The 24,125-nt window shown below is 37.8% G+C and overlaps 1 protein-coding gene across 50 annotated transcripts in view; it reads right to left on the reverse strand.

Moving 5' to 3' along the window:
* The window catches only part of PCM1 (pericentriolar material 1), a 117,138-nt gene that overhangs the window by 68,886 nt on the left and 24,127 nt on the right, over positions 1-24,125 (reverse strand). For 27 of the 50 annotated variants that reach the window (XM_070068463.1, XM_070068458.1, XM_070068451.1 and 24 more), the window contains 7 exons: positions 19,519-19,696; positions 16,338-16,447; positions 14,486-14,702; positions 10,475-10,676; positions 8,054-8,227; positions 7,104-7,261; positions 6,753-6,988 (listed from right to left, as the gene is read on the reverse strand). In XM_070068463.1, the coding sequence (XP_069924564.1) occupies positions 6,753-6,988; positions 7,104-7,261; positions 8,054-8,227; positions 10,475-10,676; positions 14,486-14,702; positions 16,338-16,447; positions 19,519-19,696 (1,275 nt within the window). The remainder of the gene's footprint in view (positions 1-6,752; positions 6,989-7,103; positions 7,262-8,053; positions 8,228-10,474; positions 10,677-14,485; positions 14,703-16,337; positions 16,448-19,518; positions 19,697-24,125) is intronic. The other 23 variants (XM_070068464.1, XM_070068460.1, XM_070068462.1 and 20 more) reach the window with 1 other exon arrangement.

Genomic DNA, 24,125 nt, shown 5'->3' on the forward strand with positions numbered 1-24,125 from the left:
AGAGAAAGAAAGGATTAGAAGGCCTTTTTAGTGAGATACTAGCAGAGAACTTTCCGGGTTTGGAGAAAGAAAGAGACATCCTAGTACAGGAAGCTCATAGAACCCCTAGTAAACATGACCAAAAGAGATCCTCACCACAACACGTTGTAATTAAACTCACCACAGTGAAACATAAAGAAAAGATCCTAAAATGTGCAAGAGAGAAACGTCAGATTACTCTCAGAGGATCTCCAATTAGACTCACAGCAGACTTCTCATCAGAAACACTACAGGCTAGGAGGGAATGGCGAGACTTAGCACAAGTGCTAAGAGAGAAAAACTGCCAGCCCAGAATATTATATCCTGCTAAGCTCTCATTTGTGAATGAAGGTGAAATAAAGACCTTTCACAACAGAAATTGAAAGACTTTGCCGCCACTCGTCCGGCCCTGCAAAAGATACTTAAAGATGTGTTACACACAGAAACACAGAAACACGGCCATCAATATGAAAGAATGTAAAGGAAGAAAACCTACCAGTAAAAGAGCATAGGAAGCTCAAAGCATATACTAGAAAATATCTCCAGGAAAATGGCAGGGCAAAGTCACTATGTATCAATAATCACATTAAACGTTAATGGACTTAACTCTTCAGGTAAAAGACACCGATTGGCTGATTGGGTTAAGGAACAAAACCCAACTATTTGCTGCCTACAAGAAACACATCTCTCTAACAAAGATGCATGCAGACTGAAAGTGAAAGGTTGGAAAAAGATATTCCATGCCAACAGAAACCAAAAAAAAGCAGGTGTAGCCATATTAATATCAGACAAAATAAACTTTAATACAAAAACTGTTAAGAAAGACAAAGAGGGGCACTATAAAATGATTAAGGGTTCAATTCAACAGGAAGATGTAACTATTATAAATGTATATGCACCTAATTACAGGGCACCGGACTATTTAAAAGATATGTTAAGGGACTTAAAGGGAGACTTAGATTCCAATACAATAGTACTGGGGGACTTCAATACTCCACTCTCAGAAATAGACAGATCATCCAGACAGAAGATCAACAAAGAAACAGCAGATTTAATCGACACTATTGCCCAAATGGATCTAACAGATATCTACAGAACTTTCAATCCTACATCTAAAGACTTCACATTCTTCTCAGCAGTGCATGGAACCTTCTGTAGGATTGATCACATACTGGGACATTAAGCAAGTCTCAGCAAATTTAAAAGAATTAGAATCATACCATGTAGCTTCTCAGACCATAAAGGAATGAAGCTGGAAATTAGCAACTCAGGAAACCCTAGAAAGTACGCAAACACATGGAGACTGAACAACATGCTCCTGAATGAACACTGGGTCATTCAAGAAATCAAAAGAGAAATCAAAAACTTTCTGGAAGTAAATGAGGATAACAGCACAACATACCAAAACTTATGGGACGCAGCAAAAGCAGTGTTAAGAGGAAAGTTTATATCAATAGGTGCCTACATCAAGAAATTGGAAAGGTACCAAATAAATGAGCATTCAGCGCATCTCAAGGACCTAGAAAAACTGCAGCAAACCAGAACCAAATCTAGTAGGAGAAGAGAAATAATTAAAATCAGAGAAGAAATTAACAGGATTGAATCCAAAAAAACATTACAAAAAATCAGCCAAGTGAAGAGCTGGTTTTTTGAAAAAATAAACAAAATTGACACTCCATTGGCCCATCTAACTAAAAAAAGAAAAGACCCAAATCAATAAAATCAGAGATGAAAAAGGAAACGTAACAACAGACATCACAGAAATAAAAAGAATCATCAGAAATTACTACAAGGACTTGTATGCCAGCAAACAGGAAAATCTATCAGAAATGGATAGATTCCTGGACACATGCAATCTACCTAAATTGAACCATGAAGACATAGAAAACCTAAATAGACCCATAACTGAGACAGAAATTGAAACAGTAATAAAGGCCCTCCCAACAAAGAAAAGCCCAGGACCAGATGGAGAGTGAAGAGACAACCGACAGAATGGGACAAAATATTTGCAAACTACGCAACAGATAAAGGGTTAATAACCAGAATCTACAAAGAGATCAAGAAACTCCACAAAAACAAAACCAACAACCCACTTAAGAGATGGGACAAGGACCTCAATAGACATTTTTCAAAGGAGGAAATCCAAAGGGCCAACAGGCACATGAAAAAATGTTCAAGATCACTAGCAATCAGGGAAATGCAAATCAAAACCACAATGAGGTTCCACCTCACCCCGGTTAGAATGGCTCACATTCAGAAATCTACCAACAATAAATGCTGGAGAGGAGGTGGGGAAAAAGGGACACTAACCCACTGTTGGTGGGAATGCAAACTGGTCAAGCCACTATGGAAGTCAGTCTGGAGATTCCTCAGAAACCTGAAGATAACCCTACCGTTCGACCCAGCCATCCCACTCCTTGGAATTTAAATTGGCAAACAAAAAAGCAGTCTGCACCCTAATGTTTATTGCAGCTCAATTCACAATAGCTAAGACCTGGAACCAACCTAAATGCCCATCAATGGTAGACTGGATAAAGAAATTATGGGATATGTACTCTTTAGAATACTATACTGCAGTAAAAAACAATGAAATCCAGTCCTTTGCAACAAAATGGAGGAATCTGGAACACATCATGCTGAGTGAAATAAGCCAGTCCCAGAGGGACAAATATCATATGTTCTCCCTGATCGGTGACAACTGACTGAACACCAAAAAGGAAACCTCCTGAAGTGAAACGGACACTATGAGAAACGGTGACTTGATCAGCATAGCCCTGATTGTTAATGAACAACTTAATACATTATCCCTCTTAGTATTTTTTTTTTGTTTGTTCTACTTAATACTACTGGTTTAATTCTGTAATTAATTCACAGTTATTCTTAAGTGTTAAAATTTAACTGAAATGTGATCCCTGTTAAACATAAGAGTGGGAAGAGATGTACAATTTGGGACATGCTCAAGCTGACTTGCCCTAAATGGTAGAGTTAGAAACATACCAGGGGATTCCAATTCAATCCCATCAAGGTGGCATGTACCAATGCCATCTCACTAGTCCAGGTGATCAATGTGAAAGAACTAAGACAGTCCACTTAGTCTAGAGTCATAGAATAAGGAGAAAAACCACTACAGCGAAAAAAACCAAAGAATATCTCTACAATGCCAAACAACAAACGCAGAAATCAAGGAAACAAGAACAAGGAAGACACTATGATGCCCCCAAATGAACAAGAGACCCCAATTCAAGATTATGAAGATGATGAGATAGAACAAATGCAAGAAACGGATCTTAAAAATTTGATAAGAACATTAAGAAGTTCTCAAAAACAAATTCTTGAACTATAGAAATCCTTACTGGACAGGATAGAAAATCTCTCGCGTGAAAAGGAAATATTAAGGAGAAATCAAAATGAAATGAAGCAACTAGTAGAACGTGACACTGTGATAGTGAAGAGAAATCATAATGAAATGAAGAATTCAATAGATCAAATGACAAACACATTAGAGAGCCTTAAAAACAGAATAAGTGAAGCAGAAGAGAGAATATTGGACTTAGAAGACACAGAACACGAAAGTATATAGTCAGACCAAAGAAAAGAAGAGAAAATTAGAAATCTAAAAAATACTATAAAAAACCCAACATTCGGTTCTAGGAGTTCCTGAAGGCATGGAGAGGGAGAAAGGATTAGAAGGCCTTTTTACTGAGATACTAGCAGAAAATTTCCTGGGTTTTCAGAAGGACAGAGACATCCTAGTACAGGAAGCTCAAAGTCAAAGGAATCACATAAACAAGACTAGTGTCTGAAAATACTAACTGATAGAATAAAAAAAAAAAATGGAGAGAATGATCCAACATGGGAAGCAGGATACACAGCAGACTCATAGAATGGCAGATGTCCTAAACAGCACTCTGGCCTCAGAATCAGCCCTTAAGGCATTCGGATCTGGCTGAAGAGCCCATGAGAGTATTTCAGGCATGGAAAACCAAGACACTCTGGAAAAAAAAAATGACCTAAATGAAAGATCTCTGTGAGTGAGATTACAGTGGAAAGAACAGGTCGTCAAAGAAGGAGGTACCTTTCTCTGAAGGGAGGAGAGAACTTCCACTTTGACTATGACATTGTCTAAATATGATCAGAGTTGGCGAACTCAAAAGGCTTCCATAGCCTTGGCAACTCATGACAAGAGCCTAGGGTGATTACTGATGCCATAAACAAGAGTGTCAATTTGTAAAGTCAACAACAGGAGTCACTGTGCACTTACTCCTCATGTAGGATCTCTGTCTTTAATGTGCTGTACATTGAGGCTTAATGCTATAACGAGTACTCAAACAGTATATTTCACTTTGTGTTTCTATGGGGGTGCAAACTGTTGAAATCTTTATTTAATGTATACTAAACTGATCTTCTGTATATATAGAAAATTGAAAATGAATCGTGATATGAATGGAAGGGGAGAGAGAGCAGGAAAGGGGAGGGTTGCGGGTGGGAGGGAAGTCATGGCGGGGGGAAGCCAATGTAATCCATAAACTGTACTTTGGAAATTTATATTCATTAAATAAAAGTTAAAAAAAAATATAGCTTAAAATTTACCATTCAAAAAAAAAATAGAATTTGTAATCTATGTAATGAAGATCAGAACGGAATTGACAGGCAATTTATTAGCAATTGTTTTCTTAAACAATGGAAGCATATTCACCTTTGCGCAAATCAAAATAGGTAGCATTTCAAAATAAGATGTGAACAAAACAAGTTTTTCATTCCAGATAAAAAAACACTTTTCTGTACCCTAACTTTATGTGGTTAATTTTAATGCTTTATACTTCATTTTTTTCTTTTTACAAAAACTATTAATTGATTTTCATTTTATTTGAAAGGCTTACATGAAAGGTAGGTAGGGAAAGGGAAAGAGTTCTTCCATTGGCTGGTTCAATCCTCAATTGCCTGCAACAGCCTGGACTTAGCCAAGCTGACTCCCACATAGATGGGGATGCACATCAGCAGGAAGCTATATTAGAAGTGGAGTTGCCAGGACACATAGCAGACATTCTGATATCAGATTCAGGTATCCCAAGCAACACCTTAATCCACTGCACCACTCACCCTACACTCCATTATTTTCTTTTTTCTTTTCTTTTTTTTTTAAACAGGCAGAGTGGACAGTGAGAGAGAGAGACTGAGAGAAAGGTCTTCCTTTGCCGTTGGTTCACCCTCCAATGGCTGCCGCGGCCAGTGCGCTGTGGCCGGAGCACTGCACTGATCTGAAGCCAGGAGCCAGGTACTTATCCTGGTCTCCCATGGGGTGCAGGGCCCAAGCACTTGGGCCATCCTCCACTGTACTCCTGGGCCACAGCAGAGAGCTAGCCTGGAAGAGGGGCAACCGGGACAGAATCCGGTGCCCCGATCGGGACTAGAACCCGGTGTGCCGGTACTGCAAGGCGGAGGATTAGCCTAGTGAGCCGTGGCGCCAGCCCAGTCCATTATTTTCAATCTAAAATGAGCTAAACAAAACTCAATTAAAAAAAAAAAAACACTCATTTATTTTACCAGCTGATATTTTATAAGTTTTAAGTGTCCTAAGCAAATTCTTTGGCTTCCAAAAATCATACAGATGTCAATATTTTAAAACTTTCTCTAAAATATTTCTATAGTGATTTCATTACTGGGGAAAAGCTACAGCTACATAACAGATGAAAAGGATAAAAAGGATTGATTTTTTTTTAAGAGTGAAGTCATTTTTGTAGATAGATTATAACTTGTCTAGTAGATTATAACTAGTCTACTAAACTGCAAAATGCTAAGTCTTACAACCACATTAATAAATACAGAAGTGTTAAGTCACATAATCCTATGTTTAAATTGCTTTTAAAACTTATCATTGGGGCTGGCATTGTGGTGTAACATGTAAAACCAGCACCTGTGTTTCCAGCATCCCATGTGGGTGCCAGTTCCTGTCCTGGCTGCTCCACTTCCAATCTAGCTCCCTGCTAATGGCCTGGAAAAAGCAACAGAAGATGGCCCATATATGAGACCCAGAGGAAGCTTCTGGCTCCCGACTTGGGTTTGCCACAGCCTGGGCTATCGCGGCCATCTGGGGAGCGAAGCAGCAGATGGATGATATCTCTCTCTCTTTCAAATAAATACATCTTTAAATATATATTTATTTAATCATATAAAAACATGATTAATAGTTCCAACTTTACTTATTTGGCATTGTTAAGATAACATATAGATTGTCTTTTACACAAAGTTGTAAAGATCTCAGGCTCTGGTATCAGAATTCTGGCTCTCAGAGTTGTATAATCATGCATAATTACCATCTCTTTTGTTCAGTCTCTAACTCATTTAAGATGTTAAGATAAGCATGATAGAAGGCCAGGACTATCACGGGGGGGGGGGGGGGGGGGGGCACAAGCAAACAAAAAGACAAAAAAAAAAAAATCTTTTTTTGTGAATAAAGCTACATCAGCACAGTCATGCATATTTGTTCACATATTATCTATGTCTGCTACTGAACTGAGAAGGTGTAACAGAGATTATACAGCCCACAAAGCCTACAAACTCATCTTCATATAAAAAGTCTGCTAATCTATAATGTAAATGGCATGTAAAGTACTAAGCCTTTAAACCTGGCATGTAAGAAATAAATAGGTGCTAGTATTAATTATCAAAAACAAATACAACTTTTACTTTATAAGACTAAAGTATTTGAAAGTTTTTAAAAAAGCAATATTTACCTGTACCATAGCAACAAGATCTTGTAACTGTCTAAGTTTATGTTTTGCAGCCATAAGTCTATTGATCTTCTGTTCAAATTCAGCATCTTCTGGAGGCTCATCAACTAGACTGCTCCTGTGACTAGATAATGAAGCTCCACTGGCTCCCTCCTCTTCTGCTTCCTCCTCTTCTTCCTCATCATCTTCACCTTGTGCAACATGCATTCCCTGTTCTCCTCTATTATACCTACAGTCTGCTGAAAACAAATAAAACTGAAATCAATAATTTAAGAAACTTGAATATTAATTAAAGAAAAATCTACTTTACAAGAATAAAATGGCAAACGTATCTGTGAATATAATCAACAATACCTAGAGGAGGAGGCATGTTTACAGCCCTTATGTTGGCAGCAGATCTGTTGTTAATTTCACAATTAGAATTAACTGATCGCCCATCTCTATTATTAGAAACACATTGTGTATTACTATTGCTGTTAACTTCATTCCAAGTGGCAGCTATTTGTGGATTTCTGAAAGAAAAAAAACAGCCTGAAGTTAAATAACTTTAAATAAAGTTTAAAAAATAAATAAATAAATCAGTTTTATAGCTATGATAAAATATTTGCAAACTCAGAACATCACTCACTGCTATTCCATCTAATGCAAATTCTGAATATTCAGCTTCCGATTTCTAGTAACTTTTGCATATACAGTATTTGGAAATTTAATGAGAAAAACATCTGAAAAGTCAAAATTACAGGGCTGGCGCTGTGGTACAGCGGGTTAAAGCCCTGGCCTGCGGCACCAGCATCCCATATGGGCACCAGTTTGAGTCATGGCTGCTCCACTTTGGATTCAGCTCCCTGCTAATGAGCCTGGGAAAGCATCAGAGAATGGCCCAAGTCCTTGGGCCCCTGCACCCACGTTGGAGACCCCTCAAAAGCTCCTGGCTTCTGGCTTCGGATCAGCTCAGCTCCAGCCATTTGGGTAGTGAACCACAGATGGAAGACTTCTGTCTGTCTCTCTCTGTAACTCTTTCAAATAAATAAAATAAATCTTTAAAGAATAAGAAAATGTAAAGTTAGATACTTGTTATTTTCCTGCATGTGCACTAACAAAAAGCAAATTTACTAACTAGTGTACTCAATGCCTCCCTGTTTTTCTTTACAGAGCAAGGGTGATGACACTGACCAAAATGGCAGACTTATAAAAGCTGAAAAACATAAAAAGCAAACAATGACCACTTTACCCAGGTATTTTTCTCCACATTAAAAATATTAGATTAGAATAAAGATATCAACAAACAACAAAAATATTCTTACCGAATGTTAGTAACAGGTTCCAAATTTTCATGCTCGGAATCATACTCTGATTCTTCAGTTTCTTCATCTTTTGTATTTTCATTTACAGCATCTGTCATCATATCTGACGTTTGTTCATAGTAATGAACTAATTCTCTTAGTTCATTCAATCTCTTTCGAACTTCATTTAACTTCCTGAAAAAAAATAATGCTCATTTTAGCACAATAAAGCACACTATTTTCATATAACAGCAGCCAGCACAAACAAAATTTAGACATAGCCAAATCTTGAGGGCATCAATTGTGAAGCAATGAGTTTAATTTCAAGTATGTCTTATTAAAAATCTCATTACTTTATTTTTTAATGTTAATAAAAGCATAAAAAAATTCATTGCTAATTAATCACATTAAGCACATATAAATTTTAACAGAAAATTCAACGTCAAAAATATTTCTAGGTTTCTTCAAAGTGAAGTAATAATCAATTTAAATACTAACTCTCAGGTAAATCAGGTATGCAGACATCACTGAACATTTAAAAAAGGTTCCCAATTCGTCTTTGTGTTTAAAGATCTAAAAGGTGTATGTTTACCAAAAATAACAATTAAGTGTGTTGTTTTATTAATTTTTTATGTATGTTACCTAGGGCAATCATTGCACAACCTAGTTAAGTTTCTACTCCCACATAAGTTATTCCTCAGGCTAACTGGCCAGAATCAGCTAGACCCCAACAGAGCTACCTGAACAACTGCCACAAAATCTTAAATTCCATTGTAATGAAATTCATTTCATTTCATTTCCATGTTAAATGACACTTCCACCAGCGCCATGACAGTTGACATGACAGGTGACAATTACCATGACACCCAAAGAGTCCATAAGCAGACAAAAATGTTCGTTCCTAATTCAAAAACACTATAATTCCTTTTCCAGAAAAACTATGAGTATTTCTCCCCCTAATTTCTATTGCCCTATACTTATGACTCTTCAGACCCCAATAGATTAAGCTGATCTGTGAGCTAAGTTCCTACTTCTCTATTGTTTGGTCACTGAATAATGCTTCTGCTGCTGACACTAAATTTTAGTTCCTTTATTGGCTTTGTGATACCCAAAAAAAGATACTTCTTTGAGTCTTCCTCACAAGAAGAGTAAATAATTGGTTATCTTTATTTATCTGAGATACAGAGAGACAGAGAGCTCCCATTTGTTGTTTCACTCTCCAAAAGCCCGAAATGGCTGGAGCTGGGCATCAGGAACTCAGGGTAAGTTTCCAACACGGCTGCCAGAGACCCAACCAGCTGAGCCATCACTTGCTGCCTCCCAAGGTGCCAATTAGCTGGAAGTCAGAATTACCAACAGAGTTGGGACTTGAACCCAGAAACTCCGATATGGGATGTGGACAGTTCAAGCAGTGTGTTAATTGCTAGACCAAAAATTTTTCTTTTTTTTTTAACAGGCAGAGTTAGACAATGAGAGAGAGACAGAAAGGTCTTCCTTCCATTGGTTCACCCCACAAATGGCTGCCACGGCCAGCGCGCTGCACTGATCCGAGGCCAGGAGCCAGGTGCTTCCTCCTGGTCTCCCCTGTGGGTGCAAAGCCCAAGCACTTGGGCCATCCTCCACTGCCTTTCCAGGCCACAGCAGAGAGCTGGACTGGAAGAGGAGCAACTGGGACAGAATCCGGCGCCCCAACCGGGACTAGAACCCGTGGTGCCAGCACCGCAGGCAGAGGATTAGCCAAGTGAGCTGCGACGCTGGCAGACCAAATGTTTTTTACAAAGTGCTAGGAACTGAGCCATTGGTTTTTCATCTTTATAAACCTTTATGAACTGGTTTTGGTACTATCCATATTTTTCAGAAAAGGAAAGAGAAGCTGAGTAAGGGTAAGTGATTTGTCCAGTCATACTGCTCTTAATGTTGTATGACTCTGGAGCAGGCGTGGGGAACATCTGGCCTGAAGGCCATATAAAGCCTGCAAAATCATTTGGTCTGGCCCTGCCAAAGCAACCACAGGCAGGACTCAAAATTCAATAAATCTACAGCAGGCTAATTTTTAAGTTGGTAATTTTTTATGGTCTGCAAATGGTATTATAAATATCCAAAAGGCCCTTGGCATAATAAAGGTTCCCACCCCTGATCCACTACATAGGCTCTAAACACTTGAATAACAGAAATACTTGAACTGTAGTCCTAGTTATTCCTGACCCTTTCTTTGAAAAACAAGCAAGTAACTTCAGTCTTTAGAAATTACTAGTGTTATAATGTTACATTTCTCTCGGATAACTCAAAGAATGCACATACAACATACTCCCTCCTCCCTTCACAACTTAAGTGTTTATCATATTTTAACATTGTTTTTTCAGAATTTTTAACACACAAAAACCTCACAATTTATTCCCATTATTTACTTCTAATCTATATGAGTTGAAAAAAATATTTTACTGGAGTTTTTCAGTTGGATTTAGATGGACTTCACTTTCACTCTCATTCTGAGAAACCACAGAAGCAGCAGGATAAGGAACAGATGATGTAAGGCTATTGGATTCTCCATTGACAACTGGTGCTAAGCCTACAGGAGCTGAGGAAGCTGAAGTTGTACTTCTCTGATCCCCATTCCTTTGTGGAGAGGCTGAAGAAGGCACAACTATCAAAAAGAAAAAGAAAATCAACAGAATAAATAAATAACCATGGCAATAAGTAACACTTATTTATAGTATGCTCAGTAAAAACCATTATTAACATCTTAAAATCTGCAGGTTTCGCTTTCAGAAGGTCAAGGATAACCCAAATCACTTGTTATAAACACACTCCATAAGTTCACATATCAGAATATACACAGAAAACATGTTTTACATCTTTTATATATTTTCTCACTTTTACATCATTACAGTAATTAGGTAAAAAGAGAAAAGAGGCAATGGACACTGACAAAAATTGGGAAAGCGTACATTGGAAATGCAAATACTCTAATAAACTTGGTTCTGGGATACGTTAAACAGGGTCAGTGTAGATGATGTACAATAAACAATGTGCAAATTTTTATAGGATATTCTTAGATAACTATGTGTTCAGGAGTTTTTCACCCATACCCACCAGACCACCAAGATAGTCCATCAGGCCAAGATTGTACTTTTTTGTTCCAAGAGACAAAGCATAAGTGTTAATGTGACTGGTATGCATATATTACAAAATATTACTCTGTAATAATATTGATGACTAGTATTCAATAGTCCTTGAAATAAAAATTTAATTACATTTCTGATCACACATACCAAAGATATTCTTATGCTTTCAAGGACAATTAATGAAGATTAAGAATCCTTGTACTTCTCTACTTCCTATCACTTCAAAGCTAACATTATTTATCTTTTTCTATCAGGGATATCATTACTTGTTGCTCATGTTGATGCCACAATTGCTGTAGTCAGTTTTCAGTCTCTTCACTCAATTCCTTGACCTTATACCTTTAACTGCTGCTCTCAGAGTTTTCCAGTTAAAAAAAAAAATGACCTTTAGAATGATCAGCAGGTAGTGTACCTTATTTTATACACAAAACCTTAAGCACATTTTTCAAATTCTAAGTTTTTCTAAGTTGTATTCACATATTTGTAAAGGCTAAGGGTTGATATTGTACTGCAGAGAATGAGATAAGGTCAAAGATAAGAAAAGACTATGTTTACAGCAGGAACAGTGGATTCTTATAGAGCTGGAAATATATGTGTGGAGAACAAATAGGGACTCCAGAGATGTTTTTTAATCCCTTTTCTCTAAAAAAGAACAATGGCTAGAATATTAAAGAATAATTTAACCAGTTAGGGTTGCTCCTACTGACTTCCATTTTTAATGCTTGAATCTCTCCTACTGATTTGATAAGGGGAAGCTATGACGATGGCAACTGAAGACTCTGAGGCCTGAATTTAAAGCCAAGCAAAACATCTACAGATCAGGAAAGCTAGTTCCTATAGTTACTGCTGCCTGAGATGACTTTCTAGAATCTTTTTCAAATATATTATAAAGTCCAGTGGCTATTAAATTAAACCGTATGTATTATATTAGTTTTCATATCTCACAGGTTTTTTTTTTAATAATTTCTAGGTCTGTTTCACAGTTTCAGGAATTTAGTGTTTTTTTTTTTTTATAAGATTTATTTATTTATTCAAGAGGCAGAGGTCAGACACAGAAAGGGAGAGACAGAGGTCTTCTATCCACTGGTTCACTCCCCAAATGGCCAGAACAGCTGGAGCTGGGACGACCCAAAGCCAGGAGCTTTTTCCAGGTCTCCCATGCAAGTGCAGAGGCCCAAGAACTTGGGCCATCTTCCACTGCTTTCCCAGGACATTAGCAGAGAGCTGGATTGGAAGAGCAGCAGCTGGGACTTAAAACAGCACCCACATGGGATGCAGGTGCCACAGGAAAAGGCTTAGTCTACTATATCACAGCACTGGTCCCAGTTTCAGGGTTTTTAAGTTCATATACAAAATTGGATTAGTTCTTTTGTAAGGAAAATTTTAAATATGCTAAAAAATGTGGTACTTATTGTATCTAAAGTAACAAATAGTTCTCTTTACCTTTCCCTTATTAAAATCTTACCAATTTTTCAAGGCCCAAATTTTATATTTTTCTGAATTATGAAACAGGTTTCTCAGGTATTTTGCTTTTATCATAAACTGGTAGTAATTTAAAAATATTTCTGCATGCAAATCTCATCTCCCCACAAAAATTATAACATTCTTGAAGAATTTTCATTCATTCATCACTTACTAAATAACTAAATACTAAATAAATACTAAATAACTAAATAAATACTAAATAAATACGTATGCCAGTTCTCTGTATCCATGTGTTACGCATTCCCAGATTCAATCAACCACAAATCAAAAATAGTTTTTAGGAGGTCAGAACTGTGGCATTGTGGGTAAAAAGCCTCAGCCTGAGACGCCAGCATCCCACACAGGCACTGGTTCATATTCTAGCTGCTCCCACTTCCAATCCAGCTCCCCACTAAGGGGAAAAGCAGAGGAAGATGGCCCAAGTATTTGGGCCCCTGCCACCCACATGAGAGATTCAGAGGAAGCTCCTGGCTCCTGGTTCCTGGTTCCAGCCTGGCCCAGCTCTGGCTGTTGTAGCCATCTGAGGAGTGAAGCAGCAAAAGGATGATCTGTCTGCTCCTCCCCAGCATCATGCTGATTTTCAAATAAATAACCTTTAAAAAAGTAAAAATTCCAGCAAATTTAAAGAAGCAAAACTTGGGGCTGGCGGCGTGGCTCACTTGGTTAATCCTCTTCCTGTGGCGCCGGCATCCCATATGGGCACCGGGTTCCAGTCCCAGTTGCTCCTCTTCCAGTCCAGCTCTCTGCTGTGGCCTGGAAAGGCAGTGGAGGATGGCCCAAGTGCTTGGGCCCTGTACCCACAGGGGAGACCAGGAGGAAGCACCTGGCTCCTGGCCTCGGATCAGTGCAGCGCGCTGGCCGTGGCAGCCATTTGTGGGGTGAACCAATGGAATGAAGACCTTTCTCTCTCTCTAACTCCGTCAAAAAAAAAAAAAAAAAACAAAAAACTTGAATTTGTCACATAACTACCATTCACATGAATGAAGTGTTATGTAGGACCTTAACAAGTATTTTAAGTAATCTAGAGATGATTTTTTTTCTTTTTTTCAAGATTTATTTTATTTATTTGAAAGACAAAGTTACAGAGAGAGGTAGAGACAGAGAGAGAGAGAAGTCTCCCAATCTGCTGGTTCACTTCCCAAATGGCTGCAACAGCCAGAGCTAAGCCAATCCCAAGCCAGGAGTCAGGAGCTTCTTCCTTGTTTGCCATATGAATGCAGAAGCCCAAGGCCTTGGGCCAACCCCTGCTGCTGTCCAGGTACATTAGCAGGGAGCTAGATCAGAAGTGGAGGAGCTGGGACTTGAACCGGTTCCAATAAAGGATAACAGCACTGCAGGCCAGGGCTTTAACCTGTTGCACCACAGCACTGGCCCCTCTAGGGATGATTTTAAAAATATGTGTAGGGGCCGGCACAGCAGCTCACTTGGCTAATCCTCCTCCTGCAGCACCGGCACCCCAGGTTCTAGTGCCGGTTGGGGCAACGGGTTCTGTCCTGGTTGCTCCTCTTCAGATCGGCACAGCACGCCAGCCATGGCGGCCATTTTGGGGGTGAACCAACGGAAGGAAGACCTTTCACCTCTGTCTCTCTCTCTCACTGTCTAACTCTGCCTGTCAAAAAAAAAAAAAATATATATATATATATATATGTGTGTGTATGTGTGTGTGTGTTGGTTTAGGTTTTGTGCAAATAGTATTTGCATTTTGCCATTTTGTATAACAGACTTGAACATCTGTGCACTTTGACATCCATGAGGAATCCTGGAACCAATCCTTGGTACATACTACAGTCTTACTCTATACTATGTGTCCTCTATCTAGTACTGCTAAAGGAGATTTACTTACATGATGAATTATTTAGATGCTGATCTCGAAGTGTATGAAGTTCCCCAAGCAATTTGTCCATTTTTTGCTTCTTTTCCTGTAGTACTCTCATTTTGCTAAAAAGCTGGACCTTCTCATCAGGTAAATGTTCTGAAATGGATGGATTCCTACTCTGGGAAACCTCTCTAGTTAATGACAGACTTTCTGCCTGTCTTCTATTGTCTGGAACAGCTGGAGGCTTATTTTCAAAAAAAGAAGAAAAATTAAATTGAAGGCAATTAATGGTTACATTCTCATTTTAAAAATGCATATAAATATTCTGTATAAAGAGAGACTATTTGCCTAGGTTGTGCTACTAGGAAAGTATATGCCCTTCCAAATCCCTGATTAAGTACTTTTTCCTGATGTGCCACTATAAACACATGAGAAAACACCAGAAAGTTTGTGGACAAATGGAATTAAAAGATAACATCTGTTTCTTCTGATCTTTTTGAAGATTATAGTCTTTGGATTCACCAGACATCATTATTCCCTGGATCTGAATTAAGTACTAACAATTCCACAGGTTGTACAGAATAAACTTTTGAAACTCTCATTCTCTCTCTTGCTATCATTTTAGACCACCACTGTGAACTTCACATTTTTCTACCAATTTTTCCTAGCAATTTGTGTCTATGGTTCTCTATTTAAAAATAAACAGAAAATTGAAATATTTCAAGAATCCATTAAGGTTTAAGAAATCATATAATGAATATCTACCATTGAGCTTAGGCAAATTTTAACATTTTCCCACATTTGCATCAATTCTTTCTTTAAAAAAAGAATACATACACAGAAAAGTACAGCTAAACCACCGTACATACCCTTCTACAATCCCATTACTCTGTCCAGGGGTAACCCCAACCTAAAATCAAATATCTATCATTCTCATCATGTTTTATTTTGTAACATTTCTGTGTATACTCATTTTTGTAAATGTATTCATAACACATTTTTCAATATAGGCTAAGTTGTATCCTTCCTAAACTTCTAGTTTTTCAATCATTATTAGCTCTTGGTTCATTTACTATAACTGCTATACAGATTTCATTCCATGTGTACATGTATCACAGTTTATAAATTCATTTTCCTGTTCATGGGCACTATGGTTGTTTCTGCTTTTTTGCTACTAGCACAACATTTCCATGAATCTTTTTATCTCCTTGTGGACATGTATGTTTCTTTAATGTAAGACATGGTAAATTCTTGACAAAAAATTTACTAGATAATGTTAAATTGCTCTTCAAGGTGACTGGACCACATTCTTTTATTTTTTACTTGGTTAGCAAAAAGGTAGAAGACACTGCATCTTAAATTATAAAGATTTCCAGCAGAAAAACAGTAATTCATTCTCTCTTACCTAAGGTCCACATTTTCAAAATTTTTTTTGCATTTATATCATTATTTACAAAGCTCATCAAATTATAATACTTATTAACTCTCAAATTAAATAGTATTTTCTAAAAATTATTAGTAAAACATTTCAAGGACACAGATTTAAATGTAAGTCTTAAAGTTGTAATCAACTGACCATTAAGAGTCATTTAGAGGAAACAACAGTATATCTAGTAGCACACAAAGGGGAAATTTCACTTACCATTTTATTCAAGTAGATTTTAATTTAGCATCTCTCAAAGTATAGATTCCTAGCAACCAGCACTAGAATCATACAGGGAGAAGGTCACCCCAAATCTATTAATCTTAATTTTGAGTGTATTCTACTGATCATAAGCCTACATTTTTAACAATCACGCTAAGTAATATCTATGCTAAGAATCACTGTTCTCATAAATGTCATTTTAAACACAATTATATTTTTAAAACATTATATTACCTGAGAATCACGAAGCTGATTATGGAAACGTTGAATTAAATCATTCAATTCTTCATTTAACTCAGATGTGATACTGACTCCAGATAAGCTACCTGTAGTTTCTGCAACAACTGAAAGAAAATTTAACACGTACTTATTAACATAAATAAATAAAACCTTTCTAATCTCTGTAAAGCTAAAAGTAAATTATAAAAAATGTTAAAGTCTCACCTACCATATCTTGAAGCTAGTTAACCCTATTATTTATCTGCCAATCAATCACTTCATTAGAAGTTTCCATCTAACCTACAAATAAAGGGAAAATCACAAAATTCCAGTACAGACGCTGATCTTTTTTCTGTCCCAACATATCAGGAGAGATATTATTTTATCTCAATTAAAACCAGTGATTCAATGGGCTAGAGATGAGGCAGTTCTATTAGTTTACTGGATTGTAGGACATCAGAATCCCCATATATAGTTCAAGTCCAGGCTTCTCTACTTTTATTTCAGCTCCCAGCTAATGTGCCTGGGAAGCAGTGGATTACAGCTCAAGTACTTGAGTTCTCACCATTCACATGGGAAAATGGGATGGGAGTTCCTGGTTCCTGGTTCACTGTGGTCCATCCCTGGCTGTTGTAGCCATCTGAAGAGTAAACCAGCTGATGGAAGTTCTCTCTCTCTCTCAAACAAATAAGTAAATAATTTTTTTAAAAAACATTTTACTTTGGAGAAGGCATTTGACCTAGTGTTTAAGCACTAGTTAAGATGTCCACATTAGAATGCTGAAGTTTGCTTTCCAGCTCCAGCTTCCCGATTCCAGCTTCCAACTAATACAGATCTTGGGAGGCATCATGTGATGGCTCAAGTACTTGGGTCCATGCCACTCACATCAAAGACCTGGTTTAAGTTTCTGGTTCCTGGCTTCAGCCCAACCTAGCCCCAGCCATCGCAGACATCTGGGGAGTGAACAAATGGATAGGAGCTCTTTCTCTCTCTGCCTCTTTGATAAAAAATCATTTTTTAAAAACATGCTTTTCCCTAAATTATCTATTTCTTAAATATAACTATAAAAATAATTGATGTTGGATTTTACAAGAGGAAAAGAGGATAAAAAATGTGCAATTATTACTATATAAATCTATAAAATTACTAAAGTATTAAGCTCCAACAAGTTCCTTCTGAAAGCATAAAATGAAATTAGGAATAACAGTAAGACAGCTGAGCAAGTAGGATAGATTTGGACAGCAGGATAAATTAAGAAGTAACAGCAAGCAGCCTTAGCAAGGAACTCAACTCAATGGCAAAAAGGAACACTCAAAAGAATAATTATTATTGGATTAGGATGGTGGAAACAGTCTACTACAAAAAAATGGCATAGCCAATAGAAGAGTAGGTCATAAACCCTTGTCACTTTGTGCCCAATAGATTTAATGATCTGTCAATTAAAAATTAAACTTAAATGAAAAAGAAAAGTCTTACTGAATTTTAATAAGTAACAATCTTGTTTTTAATAATGAGAAATTAAAACACTTAGGTAAGAAGCCAAGTTATAAAATCAAGACTCAGTACTAGACAATTCAATACAATTTATCTTTTTTTTTTTTTTTTTTGACAGGCAGAGTGGACAGTGAGAGAGAGAGAGAGAAAGGTCTTCCTTTTGCCGTTGGTTCACCCTCCAATGGCCGCCACAGCTAGCATGCTGCGGCCGGCGCACCGCGCTGATCCGAAGGCAGGAGCCAGGTGCTTCTCCTGGTCTCCGATGGGGTGCAGGGCCCAAACACTTGGGCCATCCTCCATTGCACTCCCGGGCCATAGCAGAGAGCTGGCCTGGAAGAGGGGCAACTGGGAAAGAATCCGGTGCCCCGATCAGGACTAGAACCCGGTATGCCGGCGCCGCTAGGTGGAGGATTAGCCTATTGAGCCACGGTGCCGGCTGAATATAATTTTCACTTAAATGATTCATGGCTATGAAGGAAGGATGAAGAAAGAAATGACAAACATTTCTGAGTCTCAAGGAACTAAATAGGATATAATTAAAGTCCAAGACAGCTAATCAATACAACTGGATACCTGATTGAAACAACAGAGCTACTACTAACTTTGAACACTAAGGATACTCTATAATTTAACCCTTGCTTGGGAGGTAAGCAAAGAATGACAATCCTACTTGAATAAAATATAGAAAAATGAAATAATAGTAGCAAGAGCCCTATCAGTCCTAGGTACAAAAACAGAACTACAGCCCTTTTTTACCTCTTAAGGGTGAGCTGGCTGTCTGCATGGTACAGTATGGCCAGAAATGGTCCCTGCATAACCAGATAAAAGTACAGGCCAGGATAAGCCTCACATGTAGGTTTCTATACTATTCAACAATCAGGAGTACTTCAAAAAGTTCACGGAGAATGAAATTAAAAGATAAATTTATTGGGGTAAGTGTCATGGCCCAACAGGTTAAGCCACTAATGGGATGAGTATAGGTTGAAATCCTGGCCCCTCCGGGCTGGCGCTGTGATGCAGCAGCCTAAAGCCCCAGCCTAAAGTGCTGGCATCCCATATGGACGCTGGTTCAAGACCCAGCTGCTTCTCTTCCGACCCAGCTCTCCGCTGTGGCCTGGGAAAGCAGTGGAAGATGGCCTAAGTCCTTGGGCCCCTGCACCCACGTGGGAGACCCGAAGGAAGCCCCTAGCTCCTGGTTTCGGATCAGCGCAGCTCCAGCCGTTGCGGCTACCTGGGGAGTGAACCAGTGGATGGAAAACCTCTCTCTCTGTCTCTACCTCTCTGTGTTTCAAATAAATAAAATAAATCTTAAAAAAAAAAGAAAAGAAAAGAAATCCTGGCTCCTCTGCCTCTAAACCAGCTAACTACTTATTAGCCTGGGAAGAGAGCAAATGATAGTTCGATTACTTGGGGTCCTGCCACCCATGAGGAAGACTTAGCTGGAGTTACCAGCTCCTGGCTTCAGCTTGTCCCAACCCCAGCTGTTGTGGGTATCTGGGATACTCTAACCAGTGGTTAGATCTCCCTCTCTGCCTTTGAAATAAAATCTTTAAAAAAAAAAAAAAAAAGAAATTTAAAACATTTCTAAAGGCAAGTTTATTTTGGTATAAAAAATTTCTGAAACCTATGCATACAAGAGGTCTTCAAAAAGTACATGAAAATGTGTATATAAAAAATTATGCACAGATTTCATACGGCATACCAGAGTCATCCATCACAGCAATAGCCTGCTCTGCCTTATGCTGCAGAGCTAGAAGAGCAGCCTGTCGTCCCTGCAGAGCTCTCAGCTGCTCCTGCTGTTGTAACATCCTTTTTAATAAATCATGTTGTTTTTTCAAATTTTCTATCTCTTCTACAGGCTCCCGTTGAGGATCTCTGGCCTGGAAAATAAGATCAACAACAGTACTTACATCTAAATCCATATTCCTGTTTCAACTACCAATGATAAAAACAAATATTGATAATGAATCAGTATTAAATATACAACCCTAGTCACATTTTAGCTGACTAAAGAAAAAAAGAGGAAGAACAGAATGAAATATCAACATAACCTGCCATGGTAAGTTTCACAGTAAAAGACCATATCAATGGCTTAGCATAAAGAAGAATTAACAAAAGAAAAAAAAAAAAAGGCCTACAAAACAGAAGGCTACAAGGGTAGAAGGTACTATATACACTACATACACACAAGAGGAATTCAGGCCAAAAGAACAGGAACAGATTTTACTGGGTTAATGACCTAAAACACCAGACTAAGAAACTTTCTGCCCTACTCTTAGAAGTGATATTAAAAAAACAACAAAAATCCCAGAAAACACACCTATTAATTTCTAACCAAGACATGAAATATATTATTTCATTTGATAATCTTATATGAAAGGTTTTAATTTAATTGCATCATTATTATCTTGTATTTCCTATCAAAGATATATTACATTTTACTCCTAAAATCAGACCCACTAAATCTGAGGATATACAATAGAATACTTTCAAATTCCTCCAAAATGCTAGGTAAGCATCTTGTCTAAAAAGTAAAGGGACAGACTATATAGGTGCCATTTGTAAGAAATGAACAAATTTTAAATGTTAAAACTATTCAAAATATAAATCAACGAGAAAAAAAATCAAGCAAGAAGACAAGTTTAAATATAACCCGAAACAATAAATTATAAGCCAACTTACACATGAAATGTATACCATAATGTATTTTCCATCACTGATTTACTCTTAAAAATCTTTTGTTTTAAAAGTTCAGTGATTTTATCAAACGTTTACATAAAATATTTCCCTTTGCTATAATTAGTCAACTTTAAATTTGCAGTTAACAAATTTCTGTAAATTTTAAGTGAATAACTCCTCTCCTCAAAAGTTAATCTGGAGCGTAAATAAGTTTAATGGTTTCTTTAGAAAGTAAATGTGTGTTTGGTGTTCTACTTTTTCCATGCAAATCTGATACCTGGAGAAATTATGGAGAACAGAGAAACTGAGTGGTATCCCCTATCAATACTATGCAAAAACCTCTTCTCTTTACTTCCCCAAGTAGAATTCATCAGTATAATGTATAAGAATGAGAAACTATGAGAGCATTTTACAGCGTGACTTGGAACACAGTAAGATTAGTAAATGAACAAGTAAGTGCACAGCATGGTTAAGTACTCAGAAAGTTAAGATCAAACAGAAAACAGATTCAGTAAATCAGTAGAATCAGAAGAGCATGGTCAATGCCCTCTCTACCCTGGGCTACCCCAAAACTTGGTGAACATGGAAGACCAATAACTTGATATCTTGGTTAAGTTACCATTTATTGAAGGTTTTCTAATGTCTTGAATTTCTAACTAAAAACCCTTTTCCAAATAACTACTATGTACTCATATAAGTGGAGCTGCCTTGTTAACATTTACATTCATTCCTATCAAAATTCATCATGTTGGTTCTGGCTTACTTCAAGACTAATCAAGGAAAAGAAAAGTGGAAGGAGTAATTATGATAGCTAGACCTCTCAGACTGACCCAAAATAGTTTCATAATAATTTTATCTCAATCATTGGTAAAATGTAAAGCCAGACCAAAGTAGGCAGAAATATTCTTTGAAATGACTCAGAGAAAACTCTTTCAGGTTGATGTCGATTAACAAATGGTCCTCTAGTAAAGTATAAATGGTAATTAATTAGGAGAATAAACATTATGCAAATAAAAAAGTCATCTGGGGAAGAACTTCATGAATGCATATTTCCCCCTAATTTATAATCTCAACTCCTTCAAACAGTTTAGCCTCAGTTACTTTAAAACTATCCAATTTTAAAGTTTATCAATTTAATATAGCTTTACCCTTTAATAAGTGAACTTCAAAGAATAATTTAAATCTTCGTTAGCATTTATTTATAAAACAGTGATATTCCATTAAGGAATTCTAAGTTATTTGTTGAAGCACAATTATCCTCAGATTATTCACTAATCCAAAAATGAATTCCCAACAATTTTTTTTAATTAGTGGAATTTTACCAACTAACTTTTGCATCCATATAAATAATATTTCAGAATGATATTTAGAAAAGCTGAGCCGAGGGAGTAGGGACACAATCAAATATAAAGACAAGGAAGATAAGAAAATTAAAAACATTTACAATTAAGAACATGCCAAAGAAATGGTGTACAGATTAGAAATCCAAACAGGAAGCTAGAACTATATCTATCCTTCAAATATATATTTTTATTTAAACTTTTTGAATCACTTTCAGCAACCACACTTTTAGTTTACAATTAAAAAAAAAGAAAGAAAAAATCTTAGCCATGAAATGCCATCTTGGGAAACCTTAAGTCTTTTCCTTCACTAAACTGATTTTCCCCTAAAAATTATTCATGGATTCAAACATACTTTTACAGTTCCAGAGAACAAGTACTCTTCTTTTTTTCCAGGGAAAAGTTAATACGTACGCTATTTTATTTCCCAGGTGAAAAGTGTAGAACTGTAAGCCCAAAAAGCTAGCGCTATGATTTATCCAATGTCACAGTTAGGGCAGGTCAGCTTTGTAGGTTCTACTTTAGCGTTCTTAACATTATACCATCTGCCCCCAAATTATGTGCTTTGGTTCTTTTTTTTTTTTTTTTTTTTTTTTTTTGACAGGCAGAGTGGACAGTGAGAGAGAGAGAGACAGAGAGAAAGGTCTTCCTTTGCCGTTGGTTCACCTCTAATGGCCGCAGTGGCCGGCGCACCACGCTGATCTGAAGGCAGGAGCCAGGTGCTTCTCCTGGTCTCCCATGGGGTGCAGGGCCCAAGCACTTGGGCCATCCTCCACTGCACTCCCAGGCCACAGCAGAGAGCTGGCCTGGAAGAGGGGCAACCGGGACAGAACCTGGCGCCCTGACTGGGACTAGAACCCGGTGTGCCGGCGCCGCAGGCGGAGGATTAGCCTATTGAGCCGCGGTGCCGGCCACTTTGGTTCTGAATACAGAATTATGTAACATATAATTGTTAAATCAGCAACAGGAGTCACTGTGCACTTGCTCTCCATGTAGGACCTCTGTCCTTAATGAGTTGTACTATGAGAAATAACTGTAAAACTTGCTCTCAATCTGTACTTTATACCTGGTATGTGTGTGTGTGCAAATTGTTGAAATTTTTATTTAGTATGGAGTTGGTCTTCTGTATATAAAGCTAATTAAAAACGAAACTTGGCCGGCGCCACAGCTCACTAGGCTAATCCTCCACCTTGCAGCGCTGGCACACTGGGTTCTAGTCCCAGTTGGGGCACCGGATTCTGTCCCGGTTGCCCCTCTTCCAGGCCAGCTCTCTGCTGTGAGTGCAGTGGAGGATGGCCCAAGTACTTGGGCCCTGCACCCCATGGGAGACTGGGATAAGTACCTGGCTTTTGCCATCGGATCAGCGCGGTGCGCTGGCCACGGCGGCCATTGGAGGGTGAACCAACGGCAAAAGGAAGACCTTTCTCTCTGTCTCTCTCTCTCACACTGTCCACTCTGCCTGTCAAAACAAACAAACAAACAAACAAACAAACAAAAAAAAAAACGAAACTTAATGAAGAATGGGATAGGAGAGGGAACAGGAGGTGGGTTGGGAGTAGGAGGGCAGGAATAGGGGGAAGAACTACTATATTCCTAAAAGCTGTACATACAAAATTTGTATTCATTAAATAAAAGTCTTCAAAAAAAAGTATGTAACATAATATCTGAAGAAGCATAGTTAATTTGAGACAAGCCTACTTCATATAAAATAACTGGAAATGTTGAAAAAAATTTAATAAAAGTTATATAGCAAAAGAATTCTTTAACGGTGCCAGTGCTATGGTGGAGCAGGTTAAGCAGCTGCCTGCAGTGTCTGCATCCCACATGGGCACTTGCTCAAGTCCTTGCCGTTCCACTTCCAATCCAGTTCCCTGCTAATGCACCTGGGAAAACTGTGGAGGATGGCCCAAGTCCTGAGCACCTGCACACACGGGATGAAGCTCCTGGCTCCTAGTTTTGGCCTGGCACAGTCCCGACTGAGGCAGCCATTTGGGGAATGAACCAGCAGGTGAAGAGCCAATTTTTAAAGTAATCAGCTACTTTATACTTCTGTTAAACTGGAGTAGATTCATAGCTTAACACTTAATATAATATAATAGGATCCACATAACTGATTTCAAATTCTTTTGTGATCCACAAAACAGAAACAAAAAACCAGACTGACAAAATACCTAGGGGTTAACTTTCATCAATTTTAAACAGCCACAAAAAGAAAATATAAAATATCCACAAAACAGAAAAGAAAATCCGGCATAATAAACAAGAAATTAGTCTTTTGTATATGGAGTCA

Source organism: Oryctolagus cuniculus, chromosome 2 (assembly GCF_964237555.1).
Source record: "Oryctolagus cuniculus chromosome 2, mOryCun1.1, whole genome shotgun sequence".
Classification (NCBI taxonomy): Eukaryota; Metazoa; Chordata; class Mammalia; order Lagomorpha; family Leporidae; genus Oryctolagus; species Oryctolagus cuniculus.